The 16,664-nt window shown below is 41.7% G+C and overlaps 1 protein-coding gene across 1 annotated transcript in view; it reads right to left on the bottom strand.

The window, feature by feature from the left end:
- Positions 1–644: 644 nt before the first annotated feature.
- LOC126291566 (nuclear RNA export factor 1-like) overlaps positions 645–16,664 on the bottom strand; it is a 145,283-nt gene continuing 129,263 nt past the window's right edge. Inside the window, exons 14-15 of the mRNA XM_049985089.1 lie at positions 13,964–14,100; positions 645–5,253 (exon numbers count right to left, since the gene is read on the bottom strand). Of these exons, the coding sequence (XP_049841046.1) occupies positions 5,148–5,253; positions 13,964–14,100 (243 nt within the window). The 3' untranslated portion in view covers positions 645–5,147. The remainder of the gene's footprint in view (positions 5,254–13,963; positions 14,101–16,664) is intronic.

Genomic DNA, 16,664 nt, shown 5'->3' with positions numbered 1-16,664 from the left:
AATTTTTGCTCTATGATTAGCAGACTGCAAAATCACTACTAGAAGCAAACAAAATAAAAAAACCAGATACCACACTACAATGCATAGTGCAAAAAAACAATTTCAGCCCTAAAATCATCACTAAAATATACAATAAATAATGGACACCCAGTACACAGCAAAATATGACCAACGGAAGAAATAATATATTTAAATAAAATACAATACATACTAACTGCTTATAAGGATCAAATCTCGGACAAAATTAAGGCATTACTAAGACCCACAAATAAACAATATACAAATAGCTTGCTGGACCATTAAAACCTCAAACTGAAATTATGATCAGGTAACACAAAACCACCAGTCTATGCTACCCCTGGTATACACAAAAGCATTTGTAACAGCTGTAATAATATTTATATAGGCCAGATGGAAGACACTTTCTCACATGATTTAAAGAACACATTTGAAATTGTGATTACAACCAGTCAAAAACTTTTCCGCATCAACACACAGTAGATACAACTGAACTCTCATTGCAGATACTTCACGTAAGTCCTACGGGTCCTACAGTGAACACTCTCGAGGAACTTGGAATTTATATACACAAGAAGGCAACCATAAGACACACTGAATGAACAGATGAATCTTAAACATCAATACTACTATAAAAATTTTACTGAAATACTCAAAAAACGGGTAAATTCAAAGCACTGCGTACAGCCAAAGATGACACAAGCCAATATAAAATCTTAACATTGTTGCTGAAACACATACTCTGGAGCCAATACAAATGTATGAGATTGTCAAAATTTACCCAAATTTATCAAAAACAGAATTCGACAAAAGTATAAACTTCAAATAAAGAACACCTACCATTTAAACACATATAAATTAATAACAACTGCAACTGCTACAAACATAGGTGACTACGAATGGCAACAATCAAACAATGTACATACCATCTGTACAAAAGTGCTTATACTTTGTAAACAGATGACTTCATAACTGTAGAACTGTAAAATTACTATCATAACAAATTAATTACCGCCACATGTCAGCAAATATACACTGAAGTGCCAAAGAAACTAGTATAGGCATGCATATTCAAATAGAGAGATATGCAAATGCTGCAGTCTGCAATGCCTATACGAAACAAGTATCTGGCGGAGTTGTTAGGTTGGTTACTACTGCTACAATGGCAGGTTATCAAGATTTAAGTGAATTTGAATGTTGTGTTATAGTCAAGCGATGGGACACAACATCTCCAAGGTAGTGATGAAGTGAGGATTTTCCCGTATGACCATTTCACAAGTGTACTGTGAACATCAGGAATCCGGGAAAACATAAAACTTCCAACAGCCGCTGCACCTGGTAAAAAAGATACTGCAATGGGACCGACAACAAGTGGAGAGAATTGTTCAATGTGACAGAAGTGCAACTCTTCCTGAAATTGCTGCAGATTTCAATGCTGGGCCATCAACAAGTGTCAGCAAGCGAACCATTCAACAAAACATCATTGATATGGGCTTTCGGAGCCGAATGCCCAATCGTGTACCCTTGACGACTGCACGACACAAAGCTTTACACCTCGTCTGGGCCCGTCAACACTGGCATTGGACTGTTGAGGACTGGAAATATATTCTCCGATTGGACGAATCTCGTTTCAAATTGTATAGAGCAGATGGACGTGTACAGGTATGGAAACAATCTCACAAATCCATGGTCCTTGCATGTAGGCAGGGGACTGTTTCACCTGGTGGAGGCTCTGCAATGGTGTGGGGCGTGTGTAACGGGAATAATACGGGATCCTTGATGCGTCTAGATATAACTTTGACACGTGACACATATGTAACCAACCTGTCTGATCACCTGCATCCATTCATGTCCATTGCACATTCCCACAGACTTGGGCAATTCCAGAAGGACAATGCGACACCCCACATGTCCAGATTGCTACAGAGTGACTGCAGGAACACACTTCTGAGTTTAAACACTTCTGCTGGTCACCAAACTGCCCACACATGAATATTATTGAGCATATCTGGGATCTCTTGCAACATGCTGTTCAGAAGAGATCTCCACCCCCTCGTACTCTGCAGGATTCATGGTGTCAGTTCCCTCCAGCAGTACTTCAGCAGACATTAGTCTAGTCCATGCCACGTCACGTAGAGGCAATTCTGCGTATTAGTGGGGGCCCTACACGATATTAGGCAGATGTACCGGTTTCTTTGGATCTTCAGTGTAGAATGACAGTTAAAATACATTTGCTAAAGATGTCATATGTCTGTCAGTCCATCTACATAATATATACATCACTCAATAATGGTAATGTAGCCAAAACAGCTCTGTAATGAAATGGACGAAACAAAAATTGACACATCAGCAAGTCTGGACACTCCTTATAAATACATCACTTGCTGACTTATACTATGTTAGAGGCCCTACTGAACATAAATACAAAATATATTTTATAGCAATACACACTGGTGATCCAAAACATTCTGACCACTTGCTCAATAGTGTGTCCGTCCACCTCTGGAATGCAACACAACAGTGATTTTACATAGCCTGAGTTTGTCAAGTCCTCAGTAGGGGTACAGCGCCAGATGTCTATGCACAGCCACCACAATTTCCGTAAAGTACAGGCTGGTGGTTTGTGAGCACAGGGCTGGGAACCGACAGTTTCCAACAGGTTTGTCAGTCAGTGTCGAGACACTGACGTGAGTTCACTATTGTGCTCCTCAAACTGCTGTAGCACGATTATGACCTTGTCACAGAGACAACTGTCCTGCTGGAAGATGCCACCAACCTTGTAGAATGAAAGTGGTATGCAATGAAGTTACAGTCCAACACCAGCATGATGCTTTTGATTATAAAAACATGCCCTACAAAAGTCCAGGTGAATAACCCCCTTACCATAATAATGTAACAACAGAGGCCAAAGTGACAGCCCAGTGCCATCTAGCACAACAATCAGTGCTTAATGCCAGTCTGCAACCTGTGTCGACTCGAGCTGAGCCGCTTCTGTGCTGACCACCTATTGTGAGGCAATGACAGTGCACTAGGGCACTGACCACAGCTTAACACACTCCAGGCCAATGGAGGAATGCAGCAGAACTACTTCGCAGCACAATCAGCTCCGGACAGCAGTATTTATATCCCCCTGGGGCCATCCCGACATCATCAAACAGCTGTGCCGTGTCGACACACGCCAACACTTAACGCAAATGAATACCGTCCCTGCAATGTAGTCTCCACTACCGTCAACAAGCACAGAACCTAAGCTCAGTGCCCGAATGCCCGGGCCGACACTGTGCTGCCATCTCTACAAGACCACCCGTCGATCGTCCTGCTGCTGCCTCACTGTCTGAAGCACGAACGGAGGGCCACTTGAGTCCGTGCCACTGGTGTGTGACAGATACTGCCCTCTGGCCATCTGTATAGGGTTTGACTCTGGCACACAATGCCATCTGTCACACACTGAGCACCAGGTCACCACACCAGAAGGCGTCTCTCAGCTACTGCCCTGCTGGTAAGCTGTGTCGAGTGCAGATCTGCCTCCCATCTGTGCATGTACGCCACGGGGCAATTCGCCGTGCCTGTCCCGCCAATGCCAGAATGTCACGGGACGATGAAAGGCTGTGCCTGGGGCTAGGACGGGCACGAATGACTGTTCAAGTTAACAGAATAACAAAAAATTGTTATGTTCACTGACTCTTTTCTGCAGAGTCCCTAAAGGCAATTGTCTCCCTCCCTAGCATACAAATCCAGGGTACCCCGTGTGGGAGTCTAATGTCTTCTGACGAACACAAAGACAGTTCTTGCCACCTTGCAGCTGCCATTAGACTCCCAACCCATTACGACACTGTCCTGACCAGTCTGTGTCTGTGGAGCAGTGATAATTTAGAGGAGCAATTCGCTTGGAGGACGGAGTAATCGTACACGTAGACTCGATGTAACAAAGAACACGGTTTGCCCAACTGGGCCGCACATTTCCATTGATCCACAGTCCACTCTGAAAGATCCCGTGTTCACTGCAATCGTAACTGTAGGTGTCATCGAATCAGCACAGGGACACATAGCATCTGTCTGTTGTGGAGCCCCATATTTGATAATGTGTGTTGAATGGTGAGCTGTCAAACACTTGGCTGCACCACCATTCCACTCTGTCATCCGACCTGCCACAAATCACTGCCTGTCTTACTTTACAGAGCACGCAAGCCTCCAAACACCGCATTTTGAGATGAGGCACGGGCATTCAAGACCCACGAGTGGCCTCCGCCTTCTAACAACTTTCCACAGAACACTTGAACAGCTGACCAGTTTCAAGATGTTCATTCTCGGGTCCATGGTCACAGCAGTTAACCACTCACTTATGTCAGTGGATTACCCCATTTGCAGCCCATATTGTTGCTACAATGATTCCTCTCTACTCTGCTTATATACTTTACATACCATTTCACACGCCCGCAACACTGTCAGATGGCATTCACAGTCTTGTTGTTGGTAGTAATGTTTTGCCATCAGTGTAAGTGCTATTTATTGATAAAATCCTTCCTGCTCCCTTAATGAATAATTTTTGCAAAGAAATACTGGACAAGTTATGTAAGAAGTGAAAAACAAATAATACACTTACACACAGATGCCAGCAAACAACAGCACAAAAATGAGTTAATTAGTAAATCATTTTTTTACTTTTCTTCCACATACATTCCTATGAAGAACTTAACATGAAAGCATTGGAGTATGTTACATGAATATTCGTAAATTAAGTATGTCACATTAATGCACAATCAACATAGAACGTAGACAGAGGAACTGCTAAAACATGTCTTTCCAAATAGCTGTAGCCTGAAAATTCACCATTACAGACAATGTTGACACCTTTCCTTCCTCATTCTGCAATTACTGTAAAGTATTAACATACAAATAGCATACTGTATAATCCACACTGGAATGGTTCTGTTCTAAAGAGTGTAGCCACATTCAACACCCACTCAGCACAATTTTCTGTCAAACTTCTGCACACTTTGAAACACCAATACACAATCAAAATTACAACAATATTTATTTACAGGCAATTGTTTCAAGGTACAGTTAACACAACATACACAGCACGGAGATGCAGTCTCTTCTGAGAGCTGAACAAGTTTTCTTCATTACTATTTCGAGGTGATAAATGCAGATTTTGGAATTTTGCTCATCTCATGAAGTTCCAGAAAAATCTGGAGGGCTTCCTTCATATCCCAGTCAGTATCCTCCAGGCACCTGAGAAAACAAGTAGCATTAGTTTCTGATGACATGGAAATCCAAACAGCATGAAGAAAACCTTAAGTCACTCAAGAATACAAGTTGAATCAAAATAAAACTTTGAGAAGTTGCAGCTATTTCAATACGAAATAATGGCGACCAGCAAAATGAAGCAAACAACTCTGAATCTAAAGCTTACACAAACAGAACTTCCTTTTGCCAGTCATCCTCAAACACGTACCCAGAGAAATGAAAATTTTTCTTGTAGTTGCCACACTTTTGAAATGAAACATGGTTCTGCTTCTTAGTCACTCTGTCACATGGGGGCAAAGGGTTAAAGTTCTCAGCTTGCAGGGGAAATGTGTTTCTTGATTAAAAACGCACCAATTTTTCAACACAGTACTTCAGTCCAGTGACTGGATTACACCCCTAAGATGTTGTTCTGGAAAGTATGCAATATATCCATCTATGACTGCCATAATGTTTACCATCACAAAATGTAAGTCACGCAAAGCTAAACCCAGATGATCATCAACAATATCTCCCTTGGGTGGGTGCAAAATCTTGTCAAAAGATTCTTCGCTTCCTCCCTCTTTCAATGCACATGGCACTTTCTCACAGTTAGTTCTGCTGAATGTACTCTTTGTTCCCAATATCACTATGACATCAGTTATTTTATTCATTTTCGACACTCTTTTTCTCTGAAACCATAATTGTGACCATCTTTATCACCAGCAGAAAACCATCTGGGCTTGGTGAAAGTTTCTAAGAAAACTGTTGCTTCATTCGCAAATGTTAAGATATGAGCACCTGAATTCAAATTGGCTGTCCTCCTCTTGAAAGACTCACATGACAGATGTAGCAACATTACTGCCCAAATCAAAAGCAATGGAGTTTTATAATGGCACAGTATTCGAAATTAGCCATTTGCGTGAGAGACACAAATCACTGTTAATCTACAGAGGTGTATAAAGAAAATAATTCCACAACAGTGAAATAAAGATGGATTTTATTTATAACAACACAGTCCTCATGCTAAGACAAAACTTTTCTCCTTACCATAGCACTACAGTAGGCTCTCAGGAACTGCTACTATTGACCAAATTCAAAATTATAAGAAAAACCTTATTCTCATCTCTTACAATTAAACAACCTTATTTGGTCATAAACTTCCTGGCAGATTAAAACTGTGTGCCGGGCCGAGACTCTACCAACTGAGCTACCCAAACACGACTCACTCCCCGTCCTCACAGCCCCACTTCTGCCAGCAAGTTTCATATCAGCACACACTCCGCTGCAGAGTGAAAATCTCATTCTGTAAACCTTATTTGGTCATTTTGCCACATGACACCCCCACCCTAGATCCAATTCTGTTCTCTGAACAACTCACAGTGTTTGTATTCAGAGTCAATGCCTCATTGTCACATGTCAAAAGTGTAACCCACAGATAGCAAACTTTCTCTTTCAGACACACCTTACACTTAGTTATGGAAACCTTATCTGGATACAACATCTATAAAACTACTCTGGAATGCACACTTACGTAGAGTGTTCACGAAACAAATTTCACACAATTTCTCAACTATTCCATTGCTGCACACAAAAATCTTTTCGTGTGAGCTCTAATCTCTCTTCTTTTGTTACAATGGTCTATTCTCCGTATTTAGGTGGAAGTCAACAATGTGTTTAGAGGAGAAAGTTAATTATTGAAATTTTGTGGAAAATGTCACAAAAGTGAAAAATGTCTGTTTCAATGATGCCACCTCAACTCGCTTATAGTATTCATGACACTCACACTCACTCACTCACACTCACTCACTCTCTCTCTCTCTCTCTCTCTCTCTCTCTCTCTCTTTCTGTTTTGCAATAATATAAAATCGGCTGCCCTTCTTCAAACATTTCCAACGTTACTCATCAACTCTATCTGGAAAGGACTGCATACAATGCGGCAATAGTCTGGAAGAGGATGGACAAGCATACTGTAGGCAATCCCTTTAGTAGGTATTTTGTCAACAAAAATCAGTCACTTTCTATATGACAGTTGCATTGTAATGTGTTCATAATTGTAACGCCTAGGTATTTACATGAAACAATGATCTTTAAATTTGACAATATTATGTAAAAGATAGATTACTGCTCACCATACAGCAGAGATGATGAGTCGCAGATAGGCACAACAAATAGACAGTGAAACAGGTAAGGTTTGACAAGTAAGGTTTTGGCCAAAACATTTTCTTCCGAATTAGACAACACATGCCCGCCCACACCCACACGCACACACACACACACACACACACACACACACACACACAATGACCATTGTGTGTGGCTGCTGTGTCCAGACCATATCTCTGCTGTATGGTGGGCAGCAATATATCCTTTTCGTAATATTGTAATTATTCCATCCTCGATTTTTCCATTGTTTGATTCAACCTTCAAATTTGTGAGCTTTATTGTTAAATGGATTTTTTTTAAGTCTTTGTGTGGAAGAGCTTACTCTTTTTATTGTTTAGAGTCAATTATCACTTATTGCATGATGTAAATATCTTGTCTAAATCATTTTGGAATTTGTTTTGATTTTATGATGTCTTTACTAGAGGCAAATGACAGAATCATCAGCAAACAATCTGAAAGGACTGCTCAGATGGTCTTCCAAACTTAATTAGTTTATCACAAAATACTACAGGCCACCCTATCCCCTAAGTTTATTTCAGTTTTGTTCAATTCTCCAAACGGTAAATTTTGACCAATTTCACAAGACTATAATTTCTATATGAATGAATACAGAAACTAGGGATAATTTTCAACTGACACTTGGGACTATAAAGTTTTTACTTTCAAAAGAATCATCTAATTTTACAATGACATATGTTTCACATCCATGGACTTACAACACCAGACAATTTTCCACAATTACATTTGGGGTTAAGTTTTTATTTACCTTTCACCAACAAATGCACGACGAATATCTGTATTTTAACCAACCTCGTCTCATACTTTTCCAAGCACGTCTAGAACTACTGAATTCAGCACTGTTGTAACATGGTGTCACAGTTCACTGCAAGGAGACCTGGGAGGTCAATGACGCAACGCAAGATTTGTATGCCCCTTACAAAACAGTAACAGAACTGCACGTGTTGAAATGAAGAATGCAAAACGTCTTTTGCTATTGTGTAATGGGACGAACGAGCAATCAAGAGTGGGCAGCCCCCAACCACATCATCACGAAATGGCAACTTAGAACTGGGGCTGAGGTAAACTTTTAGTTTTGATGCGTAAGTTGAAATTTCCTTCAAGTCTCTGTTTCCATTCATGCAGAATATATAGTCTTGTGAAGTAGGACCAATGTCTTGAAAACAGACTGTACCTTCAAGTCCTCTCTATCAAAAGCTGAGAAAACGGAAAAATTGGCAGCGGAGAGCCTCAGAAGGAACTGAGTCTTTTGGCCCTTGTGATAGGTCCAGATGAAGCTGTGGCCGAAGCATGGACAATGGAAGTGAGTGTGAGTGGACCCGGAGAAAAGGTGGAAGAGGGAAAGACTCGAGTTCAGTGAGAAGGGACTGGATGCACACTGTAGTTCCAATCCCCGATCAGGGCCACCAGTGTGCGAGATGAATCGTCGTGTCAGTGAAAAGGAGACAGTAAATTGGATGTTGAGATAGGCTGTGAATGTGTGTGGTATAACGTGCAAGGAGTCATTGTTGCCTCATCCACAATAGAGGAACCCCAGCTTCCACAAGTATGCTGTTTACTGGGCTCGTTCAGAAAGCTGTCACAAGTCGAACTCCACAGTGGTGTATAGGGTACAGCATATGCACTGCTGAGGGCAATGCTACACCAAACACCCAAAGCCAAAGTGGGACTCTACACAGGCTTTGTACAGCTGTAACAGTGCAGGGCCATCTGCACCTCAGTCGGTGCGATTTAAGCTTTGAAGAGTGTTAAGATGTCGCCAGCTCTTTTGCTTAAGCTGACGAAGATGGGGATGACAAGTTAAGTGTGTGTCAAAAACCAATCCCAAATAGTGATATGTCCCCACAGTGTTAAGTAGTTGCATACTGAGGTAAATTTCTGGATGTGGGTCGACAGTGCGATGGTGACAGAAGTGCACGATGCAAGTCTTGGGGGCTGAAAACTGAAAGCTGGGGGTAAGGGCTCACGACTGCGCTTTTTGTATGGCTCCCTGTAGTTGACATTGAGCCATACCAACAGTAGATGAGCAAAAGGAAATAAAAAGTCATCAGCATATGAGAAGGGTGATACTGAGGACCCAACTGCTGCTGCAAAACCATTAATGGCCACTACAAAGAGTGGGACACTCAGTACAGATCCCTGTGGGAGCCCATTATCTCTGAAATGGGAGAACTGTGTGAAGATCAACTGAAACGCTGATGATGTGGAGTGACAAAAAGTTCTGTATAAAAATCATGCAAAGTAGTGAGAATGTGACATCGTCAAACAGTATCACAGGCTTTTGTTGGGTCAAAAAAAGGCGGCAATAAGGTGGTGACGGCGGGAAAAGGTCAATCGGATGGCAGACTCCAAATACTAAGTTTTCAAAGAGCAGAGAGGGCAGTGGATGATGAGCCATGATACAAACGCTTCTGCAGTGATTTATGAACAGTACTGTTTTGCTTGCAATGAAATTTTATATACCGAAGGACGTTGATTGTTTGCATGCCACCATTTGCTTGCGACACCCATTTGTGAAAATGCAGAGTTAAGTATTGTCAATTTAACTTACTGTAATAAACTCCATTAATATGATATGCTTGAACTGCTGTCTAGCAATAAGAGAAAACAGCTTCCTAGGCACCCTATATTGGACAAGTTTGCAAGATACAAAAAAATTGAGGATGGCGATTTAAAAAAAAAAAAGAAAAGGGCCACATCTCACGGCTAAGGAATTTTGCTTTTGTGTTTTGCTGGCACCTTAATTGTCTCGACTTTTATTTACAGGGCTGTTTACTTGCTTTAACAGTCTGTTATATTTTTGCTAATCAGTGTTTTCATGTGGCCGACGCCAAAATTTTCTTAGCTTTTGTACTTATTTTTCTTGCTTGCCTTGTCTGTTTATTGCACTTGTCTCTTCCAACATGTCCACCCCAGCTATTTTAACCCTGCTCAGGAGTCTGCCAGCAGTAGATGCAACGCAGCTAAGGCAGATGTTTCAGTTTTGCAGCCAGCAAATATCCTCTCTGCTAAACACAGTACAGCAGCTCCCAGTGAACCAAACTACTAATGCAGCACAAGCAACACCTATTGCAGCTTGAAGTGCTACACCGCCTTTTTGACAGTTCCATGAACAAGAATAGGAATGGCTTTAATTCCATCACAACTCGTGTGGCGTGCAGCTGCCAAAACTTTCATTTGAGACACGACTCAGGAACCCACAAAATGATGAAACTGACGTGTATATTGGTGTCACCATGTCTACAGTCATATATGAAACCATTTTCACGCAACTCATTTAACACATATATGAAACCATTTTCATGCAACTCATTCAACACAATGAGTGGCGGAACCCAATGTCGTCGTGTAAACTAGGCTTTAATGCTTTTCAAACCACAATTCGCAATATTTTCCCACGACCTGCTAGAAATAGGTTAATTTCCGCAGTTGTCAGAGAATAGCAGATGACAGGCATCATTGCACTTGCGCAGCTATGACGACATTGGGAGCCCGTATGTTTGTATGTGTAAAACATTAACAGATCTGACATTATGTCATAAAAGAAATAAGACATCAGAGGATACTCCAAGAGCATCGGAATTTTGTGAACCATACTAAAATGCATAATTTGGCTTATAGTGCATCTTTGTGTGTCCAGATTCCCAATGAAGTAGGCCTCGAACTGATATTAAGCTTTCAGTGTGGTTTTCATAATGTGAATTTTCTTGGAGTACCAGTAATGTATCATCTCATGTTTAGTTCTTTATTGTGGCATAATGCCAAACGTGCATTTAAAATGCACTAAACAGCTGAAACTAGTCAACAGCATGGAATTAAACAATTTGTTTCAAATAAATTAACTGCTTCAGAGGAAAAGATTAATAAAAGCCAAATTTCTTTAGCAAACCAACAAAAATAGCTTCATTGTTCTGCAAGGTGACTAATGCTTGACTATCAGAAAGGTGAGAATAAAATAAGGCCTGAAACTAATAACATTTTAGCCCTCCATAATTATGCGAATGTATTTTAATCGAACTGATAGCTCCCAGCTACAGAGATCCATTTTGTTTTCACTTGACGTGAAAGCAGTAAATGAAGAAGAATCACTAAATGTAAATAAGGGTCACTTGGAGACTACCCATCTCCTCACTACAGCTCTGCGCATCTGCCCCGGATCTACGACATTTACGAACCCTCCCAAAGCATTTGAGATGCCAAAATTTTTTCAAAACATGTTCATTTTGTAGCGTATATCTTTCTGAACAGTCTGATACATGAAACATATGTTCGAGGAAATGTAAGACATGTTATTTGGTCTTAACTGTAAAAAAGTGCACTCTCATGCCTCTTCAAACAGCATTCTTCTATCACATATCACTGTACTTCGCTCTGTGGAATTCAAACTTTTATATTTTGTAACGAATGCCATCAAACTATATTTACGACAGAGGAAAATCTTCGCAGTTAATACTGGATGGGATTATTTGTAACCAGGGGAACAAGAACTCTTCAGGAAATTTGCACTCTTTATTGTCTATTAGTTCATAACTTGCTGTTTTGTGTGACAGAAAATTAAATATAGGATACATAAAACAATAAAGATTTATGTTTCTTTTTCTTCTCCTCCTCTTTCAGAGGTAGAGGAGGGCAGGGCATAGGAGTACAGGCATCTGCAAGATCTGGAACTGAAAAAGAGCAGGCGACCTTGAGGCGCACAGATGAAGTATCTCATGGCCGAGTAGTGGTAGGAGTCTTCCAGCCTGGGAGGGAATACTTCCTCAGGCGGAGGGGGCAGCTCCCAGGTGGGAGGTCGGGGGAACTGGGGGACAGGACTGGGATAAGGAAGAGGTAGGAGGAGGAAATGAAGTAACAGAGGCAAAAGTTGAAGGTAGTGACACTAGATGGAGACTATCATACTTTTGGTGAGCCTCAGCATAAGACAGGTAATCCAGGGACTTTTATTCTTGGATCTTCTTTTTTCTAGTATAAGCTGGGCTATTCAGAGAGGGAGGGGAGTGGCAGAACACAAGGGCTTCCCTCATGGAGTTGGTGTCCACAGTCACCACACAGAGGGTCCACTGTACACCACACACAGGGTCCGTTGTACAGCAGGAAGACATATGCCCAAAACGTAAGCACCGAAAGCACTGCATAGATGGAGGGACGTACAGCTCACGCCTCTTAGCAAATAACCTTGACCTTCTCTGGGAGGGTATTTCCCTTGACAGCCAGAATGAAGGCACTAGCATCGATGCAGTTGTCTTTGCGATCCTAATATAATGAATGTCACGCCGCTCCACATTAGCCCAGAATTCCTCCTCAGTTTGCAGGATGAGATCGCTATGAAAAATCACTCCCTGGATCATATTCAGAGATTGGTGAGGATTAACAGACACTGGGACACTGCCAAGACGATCACAGACACAAAGAGCTGTGGATTGGCTGGCTGAAGAAGCTTTGATCAACAGGGAGACCTACCACATCTTGCTAAGGGACTACACCAAACTTGTCCTTGATATTTTCCACAAAACAATGGCTTTGTGGCAGTGAATGTATCCCCATCTGTCCTGGTACAGACGAGGTAATGGGGAAAGTGTTTCATCTGAAGACAGCAAGCCTGGCCCTCCTCCCATGGTGTAGCTATGTAAGGGAAGGTTGTTGGCTCATAGAAACAGCAATCAATGATTCTTCCCCACGGGTGCCACCCAGCCACTGCGAGGGCCACCTGGCACGGGGGCCATTGCCGTGAGTTCTGATGTTCCAAGAAGACAAGCCACCACTCCTTGGCATACATGGGGAGGCAAAAGCTCAGGTATCAGTAGTGTGATTCCTGTGTTGTCATGGGGCTCAGCCATATGGGTACATAACAGACCCACCACACGGATTAGTTACACATGCTGGTGGCCTGGCAGGGTGGAAGGGGGCTACAGCAGGGAAGGGAGAGGGGAAGGAAGGAGGGAGAGGAATCCACACTGTCGATGTTAGGAAGGGAGTTCTTCCCCAAATGGCTCACATTAAAAACAGGAAATTCTGAAGTGGAGGTCAAACCTCAAGAGGGGATCTAAATGCCAAAAAGGATGAAAGAGCAGACACAGGGAAGAAAATAGCAAGCAATACAGGAAACCAAGTGGATATAAATCGGAACACTGGGAGGGGCAAGGAGGGGGGGGGGGGGGCAGTGGGGAAGGAGCAAGGATAGGGAGGGAGTGCAAGGTGAAGAAAATGCAGCCAGGAAAAGAAGAATTGGCTGCAATAACAGGGGCCCGTGTGTGCCATGCACAAACCCACGAGGGGGAGGGGTTGAGATTGAAATCAGGACATTGCTGCAAGTACCAGTGTTGGAGAACTTTCCCCTTTCTGGTTAAATACCATCTGTTTCCTTCCATACATCAATTTGAACAGGCCTTATCCAAAACACTGCCGCCACCACTATAGAAGTGCCTATCAACAACTTCGTCAACGGAGGCAGCAAATACTGTACTTGTGGTATTTCCTCCACTGTCAATGAGTTATACATAATATGAAGTAAATCAACAAAATTAATGGTACATACTTTCGTGACCATAGAGCTGACATACTAGTCAGTTGCTGAACCATTCCGGTCATGGACTCCTTCTCACACTCTGACAAATTAGGCATTGGTCGCTTTTTCTTTATTTTTTTAGGTGGTCTTACATACTTGAATGCCTCCTGTAAACAAAGTACATATACTGTGATAACATAATTAGCCATTTATTTAGTCATACATCACATTACAAATATCTCACCATGAAAGAGAATCTTCAACAGAGTGGAATGGATTAACAGAGGTAAATAAACAACACTCATTCCAAATTAGGAATGAGTTAACAGTGTGATAAATGCAAAATGTTTAGCTCATTCAAATTTATTTCTTGGAAATATTGGAAAAAAATATGAAATACTGATATGAAGTTCCCAAAAAATATTTCTTGTGCACCCTGAACTATTAACGTAACTTCCAATAACCACATTCAGCAGTACCACTAAATCACTCAGAAACTCATCCTTAGTGTAGGGGGCTATAGCACTCCTATCACAATGGGTAGTGCACTTGTCCTGATGACTGACACACATCTCAACAAAGTGAAGTGATTAATCGTAAAGCTGCACCTACATTCTGGCATTTGGCACTAGGTCTTGTATATCCTTCTTCTGTATATAATCTTTTCCTCCTTCTGTATATCTTCTTGTATATCCTCTTTCTGGACGAAATGAAACATTGCCAGACACCTAAGAATAATGTGAAGAGGGCAAGGACCATTATGAAACTGCTGACATAACAACCCACCAGTTTTTACATCCAAAAATCACTCTCAAATACCAAAAGCTGTTGTTCATAGCTTTATGCCCTAATGACTCTGATGATGGGAACAGATACTGTTAGAAACAGAAGGTTCCCAACTATGCTGATTGATGATCCAGCTAAACAACTCAGATTTGAATTACTTCGAAGAATGTTAGTGTGGGAAGATGCAGATGATAAAATAGGGCATTGCTGCGTTATTTAAACTGTGTGTGTCAAAATAATAATTTTTCAGTCCACCCCTCCCCCTCCTCTTTAGGTAACTTCCAGTGAGTCCACAGTTAATACTGGTATGCAAACCTCTTAAATGGACTGGTGCCAGCATTTGACTGCAATGGGTTCAGTAAACCAAAGAATATAACAAATATTATGCAACAAAGTGGAAGGTGAGCCAATTTTGACTCCTCTTAATAATCCTTTCGTTGACATTCTGCTTCAAGTGGATTCTCTTTTTTGTCATTTTTTATCACAATCTTTCTGGACCAAATGAGACATTACCACTCTTCCATTTATAAGATATCATTTTAAAGCCTCCAGAGATGGCAGTCAGAGCAATTATTTCAGTGTCGATTTTGTTCTGGTAAGTAATTTTATATATGTGAAGTAAAAGGTGGAAGACCACAATAGTTGTTAGGATGGAAGCAAATGCAACTAGGATTTTTGAAGGATATTCCACTGTCACTCTGGATGCTTTCACTGTACCAGTATCAAGGTACTTTCCTGCAATGTTGGGGAAGCTTTTCCAATCATTAATTTTGTAACATTTGGATACCAGTCACTCTTTTAGGCCTCCTCATGGGACACTGCCTTACAGCAGCACTGTCCGTGCGGGCGAGGAGGTTTGCGTGCTCTGGATCCTGAGAGCTATACCAACGGTAGCTTAGCTACCAGAAGGGTCAGCCACGCTGGATTGGCAGAGGGGAAGGAGCCAGACGAAGTGTGTCCCACAACAGCCCATAGGTCCTTTTCACCTATCCCAAGCCTGTCCTTTTCCTGCCATCTCAAAACATAATAAAGGGAAGGGGGGATTCTCAGGTGTAGGGAAGCCAGCTGACCTAGGGGAGTAAACCCTTAATAGAAAATCGGGCAAGACTGGAGGCTCTTAGGTGGCAGCCCCACCACCAGACTAGGGAGCTGTGGGCCAATCGCCGGCATTCCCAAAAACAAATGATTAAAGAAACAGCAGAAAAGAACAGTCGGACGGACTCAAATATGATGACCTTTGCCACAAAAAAGAAAACGAAAATAGGTTTCTGCAATATTAGAATACTGAGAGAAGCCAGCAGACTGAAACAGGTTACAAAGTAGATGAAAACTTACAGACTGGACAGTCTCGGACTTAGTGAGGTGAGATGCCTAGATTTTGGAGAAATCCAAACACAAGATGGATACACCTTTTTATACTCTGGACCTGCCGGAAAGGATGCAGAGCACAGAAATGGAACCAATGGAGCAAAAAAGAGCCTTATGGAATGGAAACCGGTTTCAGAAAGACCATTGACAGCACGTTTTAAGACAAACATTCAAAATGTCACAGACATCCAATGCTATGCTCCTACAGAAACCTCAGATACTGAGCAGAAAAAAAATCTTTACCTCTCCTTAAGTGACACCATTGTAAGTAACAGTAAGAGAGACATACTGATTATTATGGGAGACCTAAATGCAAAAGTTGGAAAGAACAATGAAGGGCTAGAGCATGTAAAAGGAGTCCATGGTATCTGAGAGATGAATGAAAATAGGGATATGTTTTCAAATTTCTGTGCCAGTCACGAACTGGTGATTGGAGGTAGATTATTCCCACACAATAATTGCCATAAGGTTACATGGGTATCCCCTGATCACAGAACGGAAAACCAAAATGATCACATACCGCTAAGCAAAAAATTTAGAAGGTTGCTGATGAACGTGTGGAATAACCTTATTGCTG

This window comes from Schistocerca gregaria, chromosome 9, assembly GCF_023897955.1.
Source record: "Schistocerca gregaria isolate iqSchGreg1 chromosome 9, iqSchGreg1.2, whole genome shotgun sequence".
Lineage (NCBI taxonomy): Eukaryota > Metazoa > Arthropoda > Insecta > Orthoptera > Acrididae > Schistocerca > Schistocerca gregaria.
Note: the sequence above shows the minus strand (reverse complement) of the source record. Positions and strands in the feature narration are given on the sequence as shown.